General features: G+C 42.5%; 2 protein-coding genes across 8 annotated transcripts in view; one reads left to right on the top strand and one right to left on the bottom strand.

The window, feature by feature from the left end:
• Positions 1 to 2729: 2729 nt before the first annotated feature.
• On the top strand, positions 2730 to 6582 carry hsd17b8 (hydroxysteroid (17-beta) dehydrogenase 8). 2 transcript variants are annotated; one of them, XM_040041229.1, is made up of 9 exons: positions 2730 to 2781; positions 3684 to 3886; positions 3960 to 4076; positions 4296 to 4391; positions 5141 to 5226; positions 5301 to 5385; positions 5526 to 5568; positions 6220 to 6294; positions 6388 to 6582. In XM_040041229.1, exons 1-9 carry the CDS (start codon positions 2736 to 2738, stop codon positions 6405 to 6407), a joined length of 771 nt encoding a protein of 256 aa, XP_039897163.1. In that variant the 5' UTR covers positions 2730 to 2735; the 3' UTR covers positions 6408 to 6582. The 2 variants fall into 2 exon arrangements, with proteins under 2 accessions (XP_039897163.1, XP_039897164.1); XM_040041230.1 differs by lacking the exon at positions 2730 to 2781 and adding an exon at positions 3243 to 3288.
• A 3041-nt stretch (positions 6583 to 9623) lies between these two features.
• Positions 9624 to 20726, bottom strand: part of col11a2 (collagen, type XI, alpha 2) — a 39581-nt gene continuing 28478 nt past the window's right edge. For all 6 annotated transcript variants that reach the window (XM_040041179.1, XM_040041177.1, XM_040041176.1 and 3 more), the window contains 38 exons: positions 20585 to 20629; positions 20365 to 20418; positions 20066 to 20173; positions 19615 to 19668; positions 19473 to 19526; positions 19302 to 19346; positions 19052 to 19105; positions 18725 to 18769; positions 18568 to 18621; positions 18372 to 18425; positions 18062 to 18115; positions 17700 to 17897; positions 17525 to 17578; positions 17130 to 17237; positions 16935 to 17042; positions 16719 to 16772; positions 16539 to 16592; positions 16226 to 16333; positions 16039 to 16092; positions 15884 to 15937; positions 15648 to 15701; positions 15512 to 15565; positions 15290 to 15397; positions 15131 to 15184; positions 14911 to 14964; positions 14641 to 14694; positions 14174 to 14227; positions 13827 to 13934; positions 13646 to 13699; positions 13335 to 13496; positions 13179 to 13232; positions 13035 to 13070; positions 12884 to 12937; positions 12517 to 12802; positions 12257 to 12366; positions 11870 to 11938; positions 11474 to 11710; positions 9624 to 10007 (listed from right to left, as the gene is read on the bottom strand). In XM_040041179.1, coding sequence (XP_039897113.1) covers positions 9861 to 10007; positions 11474 to 11710; positions 11870 to 11938; positions 12257 to 12366; positions 12517 to 12802; positions 12884 to 12937; positions 13035 to 13070; positions 13179 to 13232; positions 13335 to 13496; positions 13646 to 13699; positions 13827 to 13934; positions 14174 to 14227; positions 14641 to 14694; positions 14911 to 14964; positions 15131 to 15184; positions 15290 to 15397; positions 15512 to 15565; positions 15648 to 15701; positions 15884 to 15937; positions 16039 to 16092; positions 16226 to 16333; positions 16539 to 16592; positions 16719 to 16772; positions 16935 to 17042; positions 17130 to 17237; positions 17525 to 17578; positions 17700 to 17897; positions 18062 to 18115; positions 18372 to 18425; positions 18568 to 18621; positions 18725 to 18769; positions 19052 to 19105; positions 19302 to 19346; positions 19473 to 19526; positions 19615 to 19668; positions 20066 to 20173; positions 20365 to 20418; positions 20585 to 20629 — 3162 coding nt within the window. In that variant the 3' untranslated portion in view covers positions 9624 to 9860. The remainder of the gene's footprint in view (positions 10008 to 11473; positions 11711 to 11869; positions 11939 to 12256; positions 12367 to 12516; positions 12803 to 12883; positions 12938 to 13034; positions 13071 to 13178; positions 13233 to 13334; positions 13497 to 13645; positions 13700 to 13826; positions 13935 to 14173; positions 14228 to 14640; positions 14695 to 14910; positions 14965 to 15130; positions 15185 to 15289; positions 15398 to 15511; positions 15566 to 15647; positions 15702 to 15883; positions 15938 to 16038; positions 16093 to 16225; positions 16334 to 16538; positions 16593 to 16718; positions 16773 to 16934; positions 17043 to 17129; positions 17238 to 17524; positions 17579 to 17699; positions 17898 to 18061; positions 18116 to 18371; positions 18426 to 18567; positions 18622 to 18724; positions 18770 to 19051; positions 19106 to 19301; positions 19347 to 19472; positions 19527 to 19614; positions 19669 to 20065; positions 20174 to 20364; positions 20419 to 20584; positions 20630 to 20726) is intronic.

Raw genomic sequence — 20726 nt, 5'->3', positions numbered from 1 at the left:
TCCAAACATGAGTTTTTTTTGACAACAGATAAAAGTCCAGAATAACACAGAAGATTTGGTGTCACATTTAAAATCTATTCTTAACTTGGGAGTCTTAATGATATTAAACTGAACCTTTTATTAACATTTTATTAATGATATATTTATATCAGCCTTTAAATGTATTCAGTAATGATGCTGACAGCCGGGACAAAAACATGTAAAGATATTTTTGTGATATTTTAATTGGATTTTATGTAAATTAAGGTGTTTTTTCTGTTCCAGCCGAATTCGTTTTTGCTCTTAGTCTAGTTTGGCTCATTTTTCATGAAAGCTTCTTGAAAGATGAAAGTGAAAACCAGATGAAGCAGTCAGAAGTTACCAGGCAACAGGATCTCTTCTTGGAAAATAAATAGAGCAAAGAGGACACAGTGAACTGGACTTCAGCACATCGCTGACGCTGCTGATAAATTTCTGTTTCATTTCTCAGGAAAAAGCTGGACTGGAGTTTTTACAGACACTTAAAAGTGCAAGAATAACAACAGACAACAGAATTATGACGGAGACGACTGTAAATCAAAACCATGTGTGGCTAAATATATAAATGTTCCTCTAAAGGTTTCTGCAGCACATCAGTGTCAGATTTACTGATCATAAGATATTTAATGAGAATATTTAAATAAATCTACCCAGTAAATAAGGAAAATTAACTATATTCTAAACTATAAACGTTACTGAGTTCTCACTGCGGTGTAGACTGATGCGTTGAGTGTTTCTTCTTCAGTCATCTTTCTCACTCACTATGTGTTAACAGACCTCTCTGCATTGAATCATACCTGTTATTAATCTCTGTCTCTCTTCCACAGCATGTCTTTATCCTGTCTTCCTTCTCTCACTCCAACCGGTCGTAGCAGATGGCTCCGCCCCTCCCTGAGCCTGGTTCTGTCAGAGGTTTCTTCCTGTTAAAAGGGAGTTTTTCCTTCCCACTGTCGCCAAAGTGCTTGCTCATAGGGGGTCATATGATTGTTGGGTCTAGGTTACAATATAAAGCGCCTTAAGGTGACTGTTGTTGTGATTTGGTGCTGTATAAATAAAATTGAATTGAACAGACTGATAACAGAGATTGACTGCCCTCCAGTGGCCACAATAAGTATTTACACCACTGGTATCCTGCCACATGTAAATACTTCCGGTATTGTGGCAACCACAAGCGCACCTGGCTTTACCCACTGTAAGGTGAGGAGCTCCACCGTAGGCGGAAACGTGTGATTTTAATAGCGAAAATTAAATTGCGTTTTGACCACATTGACGGAGCAGAGAAAATATACTAGACAACAGATTAAGTTGAAATTATGAGATAAAAACATTTTGCATGTAAAAAAAAAAAAACAGTTTAGGTTTCAGCAGAAATAACACGTTACACTTAGCATGTAATAGATTTGGGGAGAAAAGTCTTTACAAAAAGATACTTTACAAGATACTTTTATTTGTGACATATGTATGTATTGACATACAATTTAATAAAGGCTAACTAAACTAACTAACCGGGCAATAAAAGACATGAATAAAGTGCAATGTGCAGTAAATGGAACAATTTACATTGATGTTACAGACAGTGAAAAGTAGTGAAGTGAATTTGTTCAATAAGAAGCAAAAAACATATACATTTAAAAGTGACCGCTACATAGGTGTCAAAAGAACACATTTTTCTTTACTCAAGTAAAAGTATAGATACCTCTGTTTAAAAATACTCTTGTAAAACTATTGACTCATGTTTTTACTCAAGTGGAAGTAAAAAGTACAGGCTCCAAAACATACGTAAAGTACAAAAGTATAAAGTAAGGTAAAGTAAAAGTAGAAAGTAGGCACAAAAAAGTAGCGAAGTAAAGGACAGATACCCCAAAAGTCTAGTAAAGTACAGTAACAAAGTATTTCTACTTCGTTTCTTTCCATCTCTGATGCCAACAATAAATCATATTTTAATGCAAAATGTGGTTTAAAGACTCCAGCTGTCTTACTTAAACCAGAGCCAGGAAACAAACATATCTGTGTTTCTCTGCATGGAGCAAAAATTACAAGTTTAAAAATGACCGTTTTAAAATATTCCCATGTTGTAACGCATGATCAGTGTAAGCGGACTTGTTGATTCCTACTAACGGTGAATGACTCTGTTCCAACCTTTACGATCCACTTGCGCGGTTTGCAAGTCACGTGTTTCTGCCTACTGTGGTGGTGACGTGTTTCCGCTTTCTGTGGCGCTCCACAGTGGCTGCAGTGTTAGACCCTTCTCCGTGATCCCCGGTATTTAAACAGCTGTAAATGACATGTTAGACTATAATCTGTGAAACATGTTATGAAGGAAATTTCTTTGTTAAGAGTGAAATAACAACAAATATAACATAAAAGTGTCCAAAAGTTTGGATTGATTATAATGTAGAAACAATAATCATACAGTCATAAAGTTGCCTAAAAACAGGGCATTTATTTGTTTTGTGTAAATCCTGTTGACTACAGTCTATTTGACATTTTAGGTAAAGATGTTACACATAAAAAAACATACACAACATTTTTGATAGACGGTCACTTTTTGGCCCAACACCGGTATCGATTTCAAAATAAAATGCCTGTATTGGCTTTTATTCTTTCATTGATGATGTTGGGTTTTGGTCATTACATTAAACACTGTTTACCTTTTTTCATCGTTTTTTATCGCCGCCTGATGGACAAACCTGAAACTACAACAACAGCAAACTGTCATGGCGGCTGCCACAAGGCTCATCTCAAGGTTGACGCTGGTCACCGGTTAGTTTATGTTTTATTATGGATCCTTCACAGAGAAATAAACCCGACCGTTTCTTTTTGTCTCAGATGTTTTTGCTCCGTTAAACCGGGAGAGGTTTTCTCCGTTATCTCCGCAGCTGAAGGAAACTCGCGCTTCGTTAAACTTCTCTGCGAGTTCAGAGGAGCTGTGAAGTTTCAGGCTGACGTTCAGACTAAGGAGATTTATTTTGTATCATGTGAAGCTGTTCAAAGTATTCAGCAGCTGATTCATATGTAATTAGACGCATCTGTGCAGCTCGGTTATTGTTGCCGTGGAATAAACTGACGACAGGAAAGGATCGTTCATATAGCCCACTCCTTCTTCCGGTCAGTTTCTCTAGCAAATATTCCCAAAGATAACAATACATTATTTTTAATGCACACTAATTAATTATTCAGAGTTTAGGCTGCTTGCAGGTTATAAAGAGATTAAAATTTAGGCTCCAGCTCAACATCTGATGCATAATAAATTTCACCTGTGGAGAAAATGTGAGTTCATATTGTGTTTTAGTGGAGATAATGTTTTTTATCGTAGCTCAGGTTAGTTTCCTGTCCTTTGCTCCTCGTGTTTAAGTCATTTGTAGTAAATCGCAACCTTTCATTTTAAAACAGGAAACACAAACATCAGAAACGTTCATTTCCAGGCAGGCAGCTCCTAAACTATTAAACGTGGATGTTTAATCAGAGCAGGAAGCTTTGCGCGGACCTGAGAGCCCTGCAGTCGTGTTTTCACGACTAACTCTAGTCCAGATGTTTTTGTGGGGACTTTTGTTTTCATTTCAGAAACAACCTGAGCTCCTGACGCCTCAGACAGCAGCGTCTCAGGCTGCTGTTTCCTCCTCTCTGCTCCTGCTCTGACTTCACGCTCCTCTCTTCCCACCCAGGTGGAGGCAGTGGGATCGGGCGGGCGGTGTGCCAGCGTTTGGCCTCTGAGGGCGCCTCCGTGGTGGTCGCTGACATCAGCGAGGAGTCGGCCAATGAGACGCTGGGGAGTCTGCAGAGCGACCTCAGAGGTCAGGTCCACACGGCGGCTGTAGTGGACGTGTCGTCTAAAGAGAGCATCAAGAAGCTGGTAACGAGCGTGCAGGTGAGAACAACGCTCCTGCTGCGCGTTCGTCTTCTCCTCCTCCTTCTTTAACGTAAGCTCGTTCCTCCTGCAGACTCGGTACTTCCAGCCTCCCTCGGTGTGCGTGAACGCAGCCGGCATCACTCAGGACGACTTCCTGCTCAACATGGAGGAGGAGCAGTTTGATAAAGTCATCCAGATCAACCTGAAGGTAGGCGGCGCTGACACCTGGCAGCTTCTCCTCCATCTCACACTGCAGGCTGAGAGACGACTGAACACAGTTTAAAATGATGTGAACAGCAGAACAGTGACGGGCTGTTTATTTGTTTCCTGTTAGTGATTAAATCCACTCGAGCTCACAGGTAAAAATATATTTGAATCTTGTGTTAGATCAGAGTGAAAGGATTCATTTTTCATTTTTCTCTCCCAGGGTTCATTCTTGATCACTCAGGCGGTCGCTCAGGCTCTGGTGGCCTGTGGAGCGCCCAAAGGATCCATCATTACTGTGGGCAGCATCGTGGGAAAGGTGAGATATGAGCAGGCACGGTTTGGGTCACAGTTTTGTACAGAAACATAAAAAAATGAGTCAAAGTTGGAGATTTTTGTTCTTTAGTTTAATTTAAAGGGAGAAAATAAAATGATAAAAAGAATTAATGGCAGAAAAAAAATCTCATTGGTCATTATTCTGTTTACACACACAGAAGTAAAAAAACACCTGAACATAAACCTGTGGGCAGGCTTTGAGTTTACAGTTCTGTAAACTGTCCTGTTTATGTCTCTGGTTCCAAACCTGCACGTTATTAATGAAACTCTGATTTTTTACTCTGAGAATGAAGCTGAGCTGACAGCAGACTGAAGTCTCAGCAGTGACTCGTCCTGTAGCTCCACTCTAGTCGAGATGCATTCAGTGTCCTGTGAGACGATCGAGTCACGACAGTTTCAGCATCAGTTTATTTTCCTGCTTGACTTTTTTTTGAGTTTCTTCGCATCTGTTTGAAATTAATTGTATTTGCATTTTATTTTTACATCTTAATTGATATATTTGTGTAAATAAAAGCTCCAACTCAGAATTGGATCTTGTGTTTGTGCTGGCTTCAGGTAAAAGTGCAGTGCATGATCCTGCAGATGATGTCCAAGTTTTTGTTGCCTTGAAGTTTTCAAAGTAAAAGACGCATGAAAGATATTGCGTCCAGAAGGAGCTTTAAAAACCACTGCAGGTGTTCCTCTCTCTGTGGGGCCTTTATCTCATGTCTGTGTTGTGGTTGTTGTTTGCAGGTAGGAAACGTCGGTCAGGCTAACTACGCTGCCTCTAAAGCTGGAGTCGAGGGTCTAACAAGGACCGCCGCCAAAGAGCTCAGCAGGTAAAACAAAGTGATGCAGCGACGCGCATGAGCTGACCGGAAACTCACCTGTGTCTCCGCCTCTCTCCCGCCAGGTTTGGGATTCGCTGTAACTGCGTGCTGCCGGGGTTCATTACGACTCCAATGACAGATAAAGTGCCAGAGAAGGTTATTAGCAAGGTACAACACACACACACACACACACACACACACACACACACACACACACACACACACACACACACACACAGACCAAAGCTGCCAACATATTTATTTACTTCCTGCTCCTCAGTGAAGCTGCAGCCATGTTTGTGTTTCAGATCGAGTCCTTGGTGCCTCTGGGACGGATGGGCGAGCCGGCGGGTCAGTTTCACATCACTGATGCTTTTCACTGTCATTCTTCATCCAGGACATCAGATTCATACATGTGTCGTTCTGCTCACACCGACACCAGCTGCGTTTAAATGAACACAAAGCTGTTGGATGAGTGTGATTTATCCAAACATATATATGGAACATGAGAACATCAGTGTTACTGCATTTTAGAGTCATCAGCCACTTTAACGAGTGTTAAAATAGGACTGTGTTAGAAAACAGGAGTCACACTGAAACTGTGTCACACACACAACCGTTCAAAATACAGACAAAATCCACTTTTTTGCGTTTTTCTCAGAGAATCACGAGAAACAGATCAAACACCTGTTTCTGTTACACTGCTTCATTAGGATGATGTTGACACTGTGACACTCACAGAGGGGAAACAATGATTGACGAGTTGAACTTTTTCAAACAAATGTGTTTTTCAATTCTGAAAAAAAAGTTTAGAGGGCTCAAAAATGCTGAAACAAATAATGCATATTGAAAAATGCATAATTTCAGCCCAGCCGGTGCTCTCTGACAGCTGTAACTCAGCAAACGTTGGTAGCATGAAGGTGAACGTTTGCATGGCCTCATAAAACAAACTAAAGTTAATTCATTAAAAAGATCAGCTGATGGGCTCTTTGTGTCCTCCAGAGGTCGCTGATGTCTGCGCCTTCCTCGCCTCGGACGACTCTCAGTACATCACCGGAGCCAGCATCGAAGTGACAGGTGCAGTTTCTCTATAAACTTTTCATTTCACATGACAAATGTTTTCAGTTTAACGAGAATCCCAACACATCAGGACTCGTCTTTCTTTGTCAGGCGGACTTTTCATGGGTTAAATCAGCCGTCCGGCGAGCGCGCGACTGAAGACCGTGAGACTAGTTTCTACGTAATTATTATTTTTTGACTCTGATTTTGATTGCGTGAATGTTTTTGTAATTTTGATGTGAACCTGTCACATGTTGTCTTAATAAACTAGGATGTAATGTTGAATCTGAATGAAGCTTTAAAAAACTTTTAACATGTTTGTGTGTTTTTGGGGCACAGCTGGTTTGAACCAGATGCTTGTTTTAGTTTTTAGTGTCTCCACACCATCATCACCACCAGAGCCTCCTCAGGCTTCCTGTCTTCTCTGAGAAGGTTTACATAATAACTCTGGCTTTAAAAACATTGTTGGAGGTCAAAGGTCAGCACACACAGTTTGAACCTGAAGGCTGAGCGTCCTCAGATGTTGCAGGTGTTTAACTCTGAGCTGTGAGCCGAGGTGCTGCAGGCCTTTCAGGGCTGTTTGTTTCATAATCGGAAGCATCTTTGCTCCGTCTGTGCTGCAGTTTTTCTGTCTTTTATTGTTGAAACCAGAGCAGTTTTCACTTTGAGTCGTCTTCAGCAGATGCTGTTTCTCAGCTAAACATGTGAGTTTGGAAACAGGACCCATAATCTCAAAGACGACGTAGCAGCACATTACGTCCCCCTCTGAGTGACACAGCTGGGCTTGTCTTGGTTTTAGAAGTTTAAATACAGCCGCTGAGAGGAGGAGAGAAAAACAATAACGATGCCAAAATCTGTCTGCAAAACACTCGAGCAAAGAAAAACTGAGGTTTCTGTTTTTGTCTTTATAAAAAGTGAAGCTAGCAGCTCTCAAACAATCCTGTCTTTTACTCAAACACATAAAATGTCTGAAAGCATTTTGAAATAATTACTTGCAGAGAACAAAGTTAAGCTAACGAGGTTAACGAGTTAATCCCAGTTTTTTAAAGGTCTGTGACTAGTGATGAAACCGAACTGATGCTGATCTAAATAAAGACAGGAAACGGGAGCATAATTTCAGAATGGCCACAAGATGTCGCTGTTTCACCTTCTAGTAACAAATAGAAACAGCAATCACTAAAGTAGACCATAATAAATATTTAATGGAGAGCACATAAACAATTTGAAGTTAAGGATATTTTGTTATATTACCAAGACATAAATTAATATTGTCACCAATGCAGATTATGCTACTAAGGATTTGGGGAAAATACATTAAAGTAAGTCAAAAAACAAAACATGAAGCTGATCCAGAAGATAAATTAAAAAATGCACAGAAATAAAAACATAATTACCAAGAAAACCTGTAGAGCTCTTTAAACTGCTAAATAATAAAGCATTTAAAATACATTATTAATAGACAGTGTTCCCTATGTTGTTGCCTATGAACAAGTACTTTGACAAATAGCGACACCTTGTGGCCTTATGTAGTAAAATCATGACAGCAGTTTGGAAGAAAAACAAGAGTCAAGCAGCTCTTTTTAAAAAGATTATATATTACAGAAACAAGAATTTAAAAAAATTACTTACAGACATTATAAAATACTTTTTTCTTTTTTCAGCACCATATTTTTATGTTGAAACGGCTTCAACACAATAAAAACAAACAAATAGTTGAGGTCATTCTCTCTGGAGGAGGGCAGATTTTTTTGGTTTTGGGTTTTTCGGTCATCCACCCTCCGGTTTCCTGCTATATATATATTTAAAAAAGCACAAACAAATAAAACCAGAACCCCAGAATTAAATCGCCCCATCATTTTTCACTTTCCATCCCACGGAGGCGGACGACCTTCGCCCCCCTGCCTCTCTCACAGCCTCTCTCTCCCCCGTGGTGGTTCAGTATCTTTACCATCACAGCTCAGATCGATGCAGACTTTAAGTAAAAAGTTGTTCCGCGATTGCAAACCTGCAAAAGCCAACAAGTGAAACAGCAGCAAGGACAGGGACGTGACAGAGGTGGAGAGTCACCGTTTAATCATTACAGTGGAAGCAGGATGTAACAGCACAGTACAGTCGATGCAAACACTAAGACGGGATCTTACAGTAACGTGTGGCCACAGATTCTTATTTTTATTCCGTACAAAAGGAGTTTGAACAGGGCGGAGCACCGCGGTGAGTTTGACCTTCAAGTGTCAGCTGCAGGAAATAAATACAAACCACATGTGACTGAAATATTGGTTGGTTCTTGTTTTTTTAATCTCAAAGCACCCTGTTAGTTTTAAATAAATACAATAGAATATCACTATTTCTGTACAAATGGTATGTAATGCACATCTTCCCCAGGTACAAGCTTCATGAATTAGAAGAGACTACAGGAAGGAGTCGGAGTGGACACTACACCTTTGACACGTTTGTGTAATTAGCACCTTACCACACAGGTCAGTAAAAGCGTGCATTTTTATTTGCTGCTGCAGGAAAAACAGGAGGAATCTCTGAAGCTCAGACATGTTTAAACACTGATGGAAAACAACAAAGAGTCCAGACTCAGCAAACACCGGAGCGGCGTGGTGTTAGCGGCCTCGGTGAGGAGTGATTTAAAGAATCAGGTCACCAGCAGCATGCAAATACAACAGCACTGCATTTAGCACAGTTTACAAAATGAATGGCTTTGATTTCACTGATCACACGTCTCTCCTGCCTCGTGCATGCATCACATCGGCTCAGCGCGGTCTCGCTCCTCTCGGGTGGAGGAGGGATTGTCCTGCACCTCGCCACACGTTAACCTCGGTGCTCAGTTCCCTGTGTTTCTGCCGGTGTCGTTAATTCTTTGGTTCCTTAAAGTGTAAAAAGATCTGAATGTTGCTCTGTAAACAGCATGGCTGAAGAGTCGCCCCTGATGACCTCACAAAGAGCTTCATCTACAGCTCAGGGGAACGTTTCTGACCTCTGGCTGTTCTTTTATGGTTTGTCTCCTGTTTTGCTTTCATGTGATTTTAACTGCATCACAGATAAAGGCGGCTGCACGGGAGCCTCTCACAGCCTGAGCGACCGTCAGTCATGCTGCCTGCAGAGTGAATGTAGATTAAAGAAGTGGGAATGAGTGTGACCCGTTTCTGGGAGGAGATGTTGGATGGGGAGGTAGAGGGGCATCAGACCTCAGGTTGCCGGCTCGCTCTCAGGTCGGTGACGTTAAAGAAAACACTGTTTTATGTTGAAGGACGCTCCCTCCTGGCTTTATCTTCGTCTCTCGCGGCGGGTCGAAGGTCTCCTCTCCGCGAGTTTTTCAGATTTCTCTCCTCTTTTTTTTGTTTTTGTGACGTCCATTAATTGTTGGGAGGATGTTGGTTTCCCCGGGCACGCACTTTACTGTGAGCGCGTGTTTGTCTCACAACAACTGCATGTATATGTAGTGTGTGTGTGTGTGTGTGTGTGTTTTATATCATTTACAAATTAATTTACAAATTACTGGGCATGAATGTTTTTTTCATATATAAGTGTGTCTCTAAGTGTGTGTGTGTTTGCATGTATTGTGTGTGTTTGTGTTCTTAGGCTTGGAAACAAACAGGTCCCACTTCAAAACCAAACTGCTGGTTTTTCTCCCCAAAGTCTGACACCTTGATATCCCGCAGAGGAAGATGCTCCAGCTGTGGCGTGCTGATCTCCAGGACCGTCCTGTCGAAGCCCTTACGATACTGAGGAGAGACACAGAGACACAAACGTCAGGAAACCACAAAATGAAAAAGGTTTATAAAGTTTGTGTAAGTTGGCACATTAGGCTGAAGTTAGAGCAGACGTGGTTCTTCTCTTTATATAAAACAAACTCTCCTGTTGCACCTGCTCAAAAACAAACAGCTAAACACTTCATAAAATCCTCTAAATGTTCCTCTTGTGTTTTGGAGCTACATGTGAAACCGTTTGTCATCATAGTGTGATTAGTGATCGTTCTCAAATATAAATCAACTCGAAAGCACGGCGATTCTACAACCCCAAAGATCCCATGAAATGAAAAACTGTCTGTTATTGATGAGGAACGTGACAGTGTGCGGTTAAACTCTCGTGCTTTCTCCAACAGCTCAGTCACACGACATAAAACTCCAACCTCTTTGTGACAATAAGTAAAAAAGCAGCTGCTCTCAACTTATGATTGAATGTTTTTGATCTCAAGGCGACCGCCTGGTGTAAGGCGAAATGTCTCCAACCAATCACAGTCCAACTTGGACCGACTGCAGTCACTCTCAGACAGATTGGTGAAGGTTTGCCAATAATTTTTGTTCATCTACAAACACAGATGTAGATGCCCAGATGCTGCAATAATTATAATAAATTAATCTGAGTCAGTCTGCATCGATGAGCACAGCTCCTCTGTTTTGTGTTTCTTTGCAAACAGCAGACTCGACTTATCTGGTTGCATTTCTGGTTTATATTTTTAAGTTTTAAGTTTTTCTTTGCACATCGTCTAGTTTTTCATTACTTTCAGTTCATCCTTGTACCTGAGCATTTTCAGAGGGAACAGGTCAGAGTTCATAGATCAGTGTTAAACCAGCTAAACCAGTGTTAAACATTCAATCATTCAATCAAGAATAAAAAAGGCACCTGACTCAGCATGAATCAGTGTTCTGTCTACAGAAAACAGACAACTCTAGGCAGTTTGTTCCATTTCTTTGGCTGAATCTATGAAAAATGTAAAAAAATGACACTTTAACAGACAGAAAATCGTATTGTGTGATTCCCAAAGAGCGACTAGTTGGAAACATATCTCAGCATGCTGTGCAGTGTGTCCTTAAAAAATCTGAGGAAACTGGACGAGATCAAAGTAGTGGTGCTAAAAAAGTCCTAAAAAAACTATAGCAGCACCAAAGTTGCACAGAAGTTTTCAACTGACTGTGAGGTGTCGTAGACCTGCTCTCTGTCTGCAAAGCAACCATTTCCAAGGTAATGAGAGCTCAATAATTTAAAAACACTGTTTTTTCTAATGTGACTGCAACATCACAGAAAAAGAGGAAGCTTAATTTACTAGGACTGGATGAGTGTCAGACTAACTCTGGTCCATCATACATGGTTACGATGGTCCAGAGGAAAGATGTGACAGCTCCTCATAACCTTCAGTGACACGGAGCCTTTAACAGGTCTGGATGTAGTTTTGTGTGTGTGAACTCACAGAGCAGCCATCGATCAAGGCTTTGATGTACGGGTTGGTCTCATAGCTCAGCTCCTCGTCGTTGGCACCCAGGAAGTGCAGCGCCCTTTGGTAGTTGTTCTCGGCGCTTTGGTCGGCCCAGGCCACGGAGCGGTGGCAGTGGTAGGTGAGGTTCTGACGGACCTGGACGCTCAAGAGGCGCAGGAAGCCCAGCTGGACCACGCCCACGGGATCACCGTTGGAGTCGACGTAGGAGAACTGGGAGGAGGATGAGAAAGGAGAGGAGAGGATTTAATGATAAGACAACAAGCAGCAAGGAGGAAAAGTGTAAGAGCAAAAGAAAAGGATGCAAACAAACGAGGGAAAGAAGGTTAAACAGGTCAAGAACTAAACTATTAAACTAATTTAATTACTAACCTTACTACCAGTGGAAAACTGACTGTACCACGATCCTGGAGTCTCTTTGTCCCAGGAGCTCATCTGCATCTGTGACCACAATGATCCACGTCACACATTATAGTTAAAGTTTCATTTAAACTCTGTTTTCACACAGACAGATAAAAACACCTTTTTTTTTAACCTGGGCGGCAAATTTCCTCAACATTACTGCTCTGACATCTTAGTTTTATTATAAATGTTAAATCATTTTTTAGTTTTTTACATATAAATGAGAAAATAGAAAATAGAAACCACCACAAACGCCTCAGGAACCCAAACATGTTGATTTAATCAAATTATTATTAGTTTAGTTAATAAACCTGTTTTTTGACACAGTTGTTGTTTTTTCCAGATTGCTGGACTGACCGTGTTGACGTCCTTGCTCGGGTACAAACACGTCTCTCCAGCAGTAAAGTTACAGAAGACCTTGAAGGAGTCTCTGGAGCAGCCCTGATTGGGGTCGATCCAGTACTCTCCTGCAGGGGGCGACAGAGAAAAGAGGTGGGAAAATGTAAAAGTCTGACTTTGACTCTTAAAGATGTTCATTCATCATCGTCCTGGTACTGATACAAGTGCCAGGATCAGCTGCCAGGTTTGTTTTGGGTTTTGTGGTTTGTTTCCGTTACCGTCTTTGAGGTCCGGCTGGCTGAGGTTCAGGTCCTGGCAGGTGCGCGCGGGGCTGTCCTGAGTGCCCAGAGGGAAACGCATCGTCTCGATCTCTTGACGGAGGGAGTTGAGAGAGCCAAAGATCTCCTCCATGCCTTCGCTGCCCATCAGGAACTCTGTGCCGGCGGTGTCAGATGCCGGCATGTCAGGGTCAAACTCCGGCGCCAGCTGGCTGGCATCGATGGAGCGTTTGGACTTGGGACTCCTCTGGATGGGCAGCGGCTGAATGACCTCACCAGGTGGGCCCTGGGAAGCAAGTTTACATCATTAACTGCAGTTCAGAGAGCACATGGAGACGATTTAAATGAAGAAAGGTGGAGTACTGACAGGAGGTCCAGGAGGTCCTTGTACTCCTTTTTCTCCCTTTGGTCCAGCTCCTCCCTAAATCCAGCAGGAAAAGGAAAGAAGCATTACATCATCACGTCGATTCATCTTTGAATTTTACTGACACTGCACTCATGTTAGCGTGGCTACTCACAGATGCACCCTTAGCTCCTTTGATACCTTGAGGACCCTGGAAAAGATGTCAGACTTTAATAAAACGGCTTCAATGACAGGTTTCAGGAGCAGGAGGAGGAAGAATGACGTCATGTTCCTGGAATAAAACAGCACAAATACTCACAGGAAGACCAGGAGGACCAGCAGGGCCGAGGGGTCCGGTGCCTCCAGAAAGTCCCTGTGTTACAAGACATGAGAATCATTTCCATAAAAAAAAGAGTCAAATAAAATAAAAGGTTTCACTGCCTGCTCTTCATCATGTGACAGAGGTCAAACTTACGGTCTCTCCTTTGGGTCCAGAGGATCCCTGAGGCCCAGGAAGGCCTCGGTCTCCCTTCTCTCCCTGCTCTCCCGGAGGTCCGATGAGACCGATAAGACCTTGGTGACCCTTCTCTCCCTTGGCTCCGGGGTCTCCACGCAGGCCGGGCAAACCAGGCGGTCCCTGCAGGAGGAGAAGCAGAGAAATAAGAAAAGAAGAGGATGAAAGCAGGAGGACAGACGAGAAGAGGAAAGATGGAGGATTAAAGAAGGCAGCAGGAGCAAAGTGCAGCGTGACGGAGCACCAAGTGCAAACTTTGTGTTTGCTCTTACCAAAGGTCCAGGCGGTCCTTTCTCTCCAGCAGCTCCTGGTAATCCTTGTCCACCCTGAAACACAATTATTAACACACTTAGTGAGTGAACAGCAACACATCAAACAACAAGTGTCACACACAGTGAATTTGTTTAGTTGCTGTTTGAAAAAACCCAAAAATGACTGATAAACTGAACTGACCACTGATCCTGGGAGTCCTCGAAGACCTTCAGTTCCTGGTTTTCCTGGTTGACCCTGAGGGCCGACAGGACCCGTCTTTCCTGGGGGACCGACTGCACCTGGATCTCCCTGTGAAAGGTGACGCCAAAGAAACACGATTCAAAGATTCCTTCTTTGCATCAGTAAAAGTTATGCATCACAAAAATAAGATTGATAAGAATCTGAAAAAACAGAGTTAATCATTTCTTGTAGAATCATTATTAGAAACAAAGGGTCAGTAATCAGATGTAAACATAGTTTCGTCTTATCATCTGAGAGCTTATACTCACTGTGATCTGTGCAGATCATTTAGTAACTGAAGGACTCACCTTGGTTCCCTTCTCTCCCTGACGTCCCTCTGCTCCTCTTGCACCAGCAGGACCCTGACATGTAAATGAGGTAACAGTGCATCAGTGAACATAAGTGATAAAACACTGTGTTCCTTCAAAGTTAATAAGATTTCACTAAATCGTAGGAATGAATTGTATTTTAAATAGAGGCCATTTAAATACGACTGCAGGAAAGAAACAGAATAAATGTTTGATGGTGTCCAGGATGCTGCGCTCAGGTTGGGTGTTTGGGTGATGATACTCTAAACATGACTGGTCAGTAAACACAACGAGGCTGCGTCTCCTTATATGCTCAGGTAAATAAAATGTCAAACTGCAAAACTCTGTGATTGTTTTCACCCTTTTTCAAAAGCTGGAAGCATTAAAAAAATATTGGCTGCATGAAAAACTTGTTACTTAAGTGATCTTTCACAGCAGCAGGTTGCCATCAGACTGAGTGATCTTACCCTCTTTCCTGGGGGTCCAGGAGGTCCGTTCTCACCAGGAGGTCCGGGGGTGCCCTGCGATAGGAGGCAGAATGAGAAGTTTGATCCCTTGAAAAATTATATAAATGAAACTTGTCTGTTTTGGATATTTACTAAAACAATATATGAAAGTAATGAGAAAGTGGCCACTTTCATGACTCTTTTATAAGTTTTTACTATTTCTTTTCCATATGGGTGAGGAGCTGGATCATTTCTAATCCTTCATTTCTGCATCTCTGCTTTTTTACTCACAGGTTCTCCTGCTTCTCCGTCCTCTCCTCTCTCTCCCTTGGCACCATCCTGGCCCTAAAAACAAAGACGATGATGTCAGAGGTTTTTCTTTGGGTTGTTCGGTTCAGCACGAAGCTCAAACGTGCAGTGAAGAGGCTGAACTGAACTGTCGGCAGCTGTGGAGCCACATTTAACATCTCTGCAAATAAATAAACGTGAATCATTCAAAAACGACACTTACTCTGGGTCCAACCTCACCAGGGGGGCCGGGATCACCAGGGAAACCAACAGGACCCTGAAATTAATAAAAAAAGATCAATGATTAAACACACTAAAGAGATCTGCGGTCACTGATCTGTGTTGCAGTCTGTGTATGTTCTGGTGTGTCCGGTTCTCATACTGGGTTTCCTTTGGGCCCGTCGTCTCCTGGTCCTCCTCGTCCTCCAGCAGGTCCAGCAGTTCCAGGTTGGCCCGCCTCTCCCTTCTCTCCGCGCTCTCCACGAGGACCCTGTCCACAGAAGTACAGACCTCTTTGTTTGCTCATGGATGATATTTAGATATCAGTGACAGCATGAGCTCCTGATGCATCGGCTCAAAAAAGCATTAAGATCACATCGCTCACCTTCTTTCCAGCCTCTCCTACGATTCCAGGTGGTCCGGCCTCACCGGGCTCTCCCTGTGGAACAAATATCACATATTTTAAACCAGTTTTTCTGCTTTTGGACACAAAGCTGTAAAATATTCCTTCAGTACTGCACCTTCTCTCCAACAGCCCCAGGATTACCAATACCACCAGGAGGACCTTGAGGACCCTGAAAACAGACAAAAACTGATCAAATAATTTCCATCAACAGTTACTCGGAGGAAAAAGTATCAGATAATCTACTTTAATTAACACTGAACATGAGTTTCATGAGAATTTAATCTGCTAAAATTAACTTGATAGAAAAGGAGCGATTTTCACAGAGGTTCAGTAAAAGCTCCAAACACTCACGTCAGCTCCGCTGGGTCCAGCAGGGCCACGGGGTCCTGGAGGGCCTGGAGGACCCTGGAAACATAAAGAGGATTTGGTTTTTATCATCATTTTATTTATTTTGTTGCATACGTCATTACCAGTTATTACAATATTCATGTGTTTGTGAAACTCACCATAGGTCCAACATCTCCCGTCTCTCCTTTCTCCCCAGATGGTCCTGGCAGTCCCTGCAGAGCAAAGGTCAAAGTTCTGGATTAGGAGCTTTGCACAAGAGCGATGCTCGAACTGCACGAGTATTTACATCAAATCCAACGTAAAGAAAGGAAGTGTTGCTGCTTTTTGACATTTTCATGTTTTTACCTGGAGTCCGATGGGACCTGGGGCTCCTGGGAAGCCTCGGGTTCCCTCGTCACCTTTAGCTCCGAAAGGACCCTGCTGCCCCCTCGGTCCAAGATCTCCATCAGCACCCTGCACCACAGAAGAAGAAGAACAAGGACAAAAGCAGGACATAAGAACAGTTAATCTGCTGACTGGATGGATCTAAACTCCTCATCATATCAGGAACAATCCTGTATATTCATCATATAACAAGACCTTTATCAAATCTGTAAAGTAAAAACTGCAGCCATCATCAAATGCATGCACTTGTAATAAAAAAAGAGTTTCTACTCACAGCTGGACCAGGCTGACCTACAGGACCGAGCGGCCCGGGTGGACCAGGAGGACCCTGCAAATAACCAGAAACAAGCACATGAACACAGAGAAACAACAATCATTAAGGAAGAAACAGCATTATTAGATCCTGATCGTTACCATCAGAGGTAAATATTAACCCCTGATTTAAGTCACTCACATGCTCTCCTTTGGCTCCTTTGGCGCCCTTCTGCCCAGGCTCTCCAACCTCACCCTGAAACAATAAATAAAATTCATTTTATTTTTACGCTCTGAGCTATTTTGACTCTTGACATGCAGGCACCACCTGCTGAGGTGAAACATTCACCCTGCAGCTTTTTAAAGATTCTTAAAAGTTTAGCTAAGGTGTGATCTCTGTTACTTAAGAGTTACTGGCCTTGTCTCCGTCCTCGCCAGGAACTCCAGCTGTTCCAGCAGGGCCGGGCAGACCCACAGGACCCTGCACTCCGTCCCGACCTGCTGGGCCAATGGGCCCTTTCTCACCCTGAGCAGGAGAAAGACAGAAATTAATAATTGATATTCATCATTAGCTGGACAGACTAAATTTGTTTAACACATCCAGAAGACTCACAGGGACTCCCTTCTCTCCAGCTGGTCCAGGTGGGCCCTGAGGGCCTGGTCTGCCAGGAGGTCCGATGGGTCCAGCAGTACCAGCTGGTCCCCGCTCACCAGGAGACCCCTAAGAAATACACGAGGTCAGCACCAACCACAGCAGGTTTTCATTAAGTGAATAATTCATTCTTAAGTTGGAAGAATGAGTAACAGATTTTAAAAGTTTTTAAAAGATTTCTATCTCATAGTGAGAGACTTGAAAAATTAAACAAATACAATGATGGTTAACATCCAAACTCAGAGTACGCGCTGTTCTCTCCTCACTTAACTGAAAGATCCAGACTTGCCTCCATTATTTCTGCACTATGAACATTTTTTTAAATGAGTTGTTTTTTAATATGAACAGAAACCTACAGCAGGTCCAGGAGGTCCAGCAGGTCCTTCGCCTCCCTTCAGTCCTCCGCCACCCTGGAAGAAATGACCATGCAGGAATAATCATCAGACTCTTATTCTAATGACTGAGATAAGAAATGTTTCTTAAACACCTGGATCCTGGCTTGATGACATATGCTGGATCATTTATACTCACAGGGGTTCCAGGAAGTCCTCTCTCTCCTGGGAAGCCTCTCAGTCCTGGAGGACCATCTTTTCCAGGCCGTCCTGTGGGTCCAGGGTCACCCTTGGTGCCCTCTTTCCCCGAGGGACCAGGAAGCCCCTGCTCACCAGGTGGACCTAGAGGTCCGGGATGGCCACGCTCGCCCATGGGGCCGGTCTCTCCTGATGGGCCCTGGAAGATGGACATAGAGAGGATTGAGAGAAGAAGAAAGCAATGATGGAAGGAAGAATGCAAAGCAGCAGGGTGTGAATATGGAGAAGTGAAGTGTGTAAGTTGGCTCGTGATGTGATTTACTGTAACAGTAACAGTATGTGCACCACGATGAATGGACTCACCTGAGGTCCAACAACTCCAGGAGGCCCAGGTGGACCCATTTTACCTTGGAAACCCTGCAAGACACAAACTCAGTTAACAGTTTATCTAGAAAACACAGACGCTCAGATCACTACTTAAATACTTCAGACAGACAGAAGACAGCAAAGCTGGGAGGAAGACATGCAGTCAGTGGTCTGGATTAAAACCCACATCTATCGATTAGCCTTAAGGCATATGGGCCACCTGCTCCACTCAGTGAGCTCAGGTGGAGGCACCTCTAAGAAAGAAAAATAAATAAATGAATTAATAAAAAATACAAATTTAACTTACAACTTCTCCTCTCTGTCCGGGATGTCCTGGCAGGCCATCCTTTCCTGGTGGTCCCTGTAATAAAACAATAAACCAATTTTATCAAACTGTACAAAGCACCTCAGTTTTTTTATTAATAGCTCAGTGATATCACCCTGAATTTGTAACATTACTAAAATCAGTCTGTGAGGAACCGTAAATGAAAACGTTTACTTACAGGAGGTCCCTTTGGTCCGGGGAAACCATTGGCTCCCTGAGGTCCTGGCAAACCCTGAGAAATCATATGTGGTAAAGTAAGAACATTAAATACACGACTCAAATTTAAAAGTAAGTTTTTCCAAGCAGGACACACTTCTGTGAACTTCAACACTCACCCTCTCTCCAGGAGGACCATGAGGTCCATCACTTCCTGAGGTTCCCTGACAGGAGCAATAAAAGAAGAATGAATTAAATACAAACTCTTCTTTTCTTTATTTAAATTATTTACAGGCAAAAATCAAAAGCAATAAATGCAAATGGCATCGAGGGTTTTTAGGCAAGTCTAGTTTAAAAAAATCCAGCTCTGACATTTTTGTTCAAATATTTATATAAAGATGAGATACGAGTAATTTCTTTCACACATTCATGTAAAATATGAAGTGAAAACAGGATTCATCAGTAAATCACAGAGTGGACAGTTTGTTTCAGGTGTGCAGACAAACCTTTGCTCCTGGTTTCCCCGTGGCCCCCCTCGGCCCTCTCTGCCCTCGGGGGCCCTGATGGTCAAAAACAGCACGTATAGTTAAGTTACTACGATACACTCAAATCATATGAAGCAACAATTAAACAACTCTGTGTTTCTGCTGATCACCAGAGGTTACACTGATGATGGGTGATGTACTGATAGGTTATTCTTTAACGCTGTGAGCAGAGCAGCTTCTAAACCCTGAGCATAATAAACAGAAAAAGTACCGTCGGGCCTCTCTGTCCTCTCGGACCTGGTTTGCCGGAAGTACCCTGAAGAGAATCAGACAGACAGTTAACATTAAACATTAGTTAACATTAGAACTTTTGTTATAACCTGAGAAATTTTATCCTTGTTAAGTTTAAATGTCTGAGTCTTCCACAGAGACGTCGTCTTACCCTTGTTCCCTTCTCGCCGTTTGAACCAGGGAATCCTGGGAATCCAAGAGATCCCTAAAAATAAACCAACATGTCAGGATCAGCTGTTCCATCAGGATCAACCACTGATTCAGTGCTAATGAAAGGCTTGTGCTTCTCTTACCTTTGGTCCTTGTCTTCCAGGATATCCAGGAACTCCAGGTACACCGAGTTTACCCTGGAAACAAACGATGACGTCATCAATCGCAGCAGGTGTGACTGCGTTTTCTAACCTGCTCCACTACAAACCAGCTAGTTATGACTGATCAATGCTGGCATGTAGGTGAGAAAGCTGAGAAGCACTCAACATGATGCACAGGTGTAACGGTCACATTATCTTGTAATAAAGTTCATGTTATAAAGTTAAATGTCAGGTTTAATGGAGAAATTCACATCAATAAAACATAAAAAACTCCTCAAATATTTAGAAAAATTCAAATAAATACTTGTTTCAGATCCCAGGTACAGGTGAAATATAATCCTTACACAAGTTCATTATAAAAGTATTAAATGATGGTCTGAATAATAAAAATAATTACTTTTATGCAGTCTTGCTGTAATGAAACAGTTCATACCTTCTCACCAATCAGTCCAATAGCTCCAACCTCACCGGGGGGTCCAACACGACCCTTTGGCCCCTCCGGGCCGTCCTCTCCTCTGGGCCCTGATACTCCAATCTCTCCCTGTAAGAGATCAGAGTGGAAACACAGCTGTGAGATTAAATCTGTGCTGTATACAAAGCACTAACTCAGAGCAAATATTAACATGGCTTAGATTAAAAATCTGGACCATCCAGTCCTTCATTCAGCCATCTAGTGTTACATTAAAGAACCAGCCAACTGACCAATCAGCTGCTTCGTTATTCAGACTTTACCCTCTCTCCCTTGACACCGAAATCTCCTTTAATTCCCGGGAAGCCGTCTTCTCCCTGGCAACAAAAACAAATAAAAACACAGTGAATAGATGTACATGACATCAAACCTTGTTTTTAATTATAAAATGCAGTCACATGATATCTCCGTTTTCCTTTTTTAATCACCAAATGTGCACATTAACACGATGTTATTGTGTAAATGTGATATTTATTCATTTACCTTCTCTCCTTTGTGGCCTTTCAGGCCGCGGATGCCTTGTTCTCCCTGTGATCACAACAATTTCATAATCAATACATTTGCATTCTAATAAATCGCATTTAAAAATTGTCTTTGCTAATTTGTTTTACGACACATTAAAAAT

This window comes from Simochromis diagramma, unplaced genomic scaffold, assembly GCF_900408965.1.
Source record: "Simochromis diagramma unplaced genomic scaffold, fSimDia1.1 OVJJ01000536.1, whole genome shotgun sequence".
Classification (NCBI taxonomy): Eukaryota; Metazoa; Chordata; class Actinopteri; order Cichliformes; family Cichlidae; genus Simochromis; species Simochromis diagramma.
Note: the sequence above shows the minus strand (reverse complement) of the source record. Positions and strands in the feature narration are given on the sequence as shown.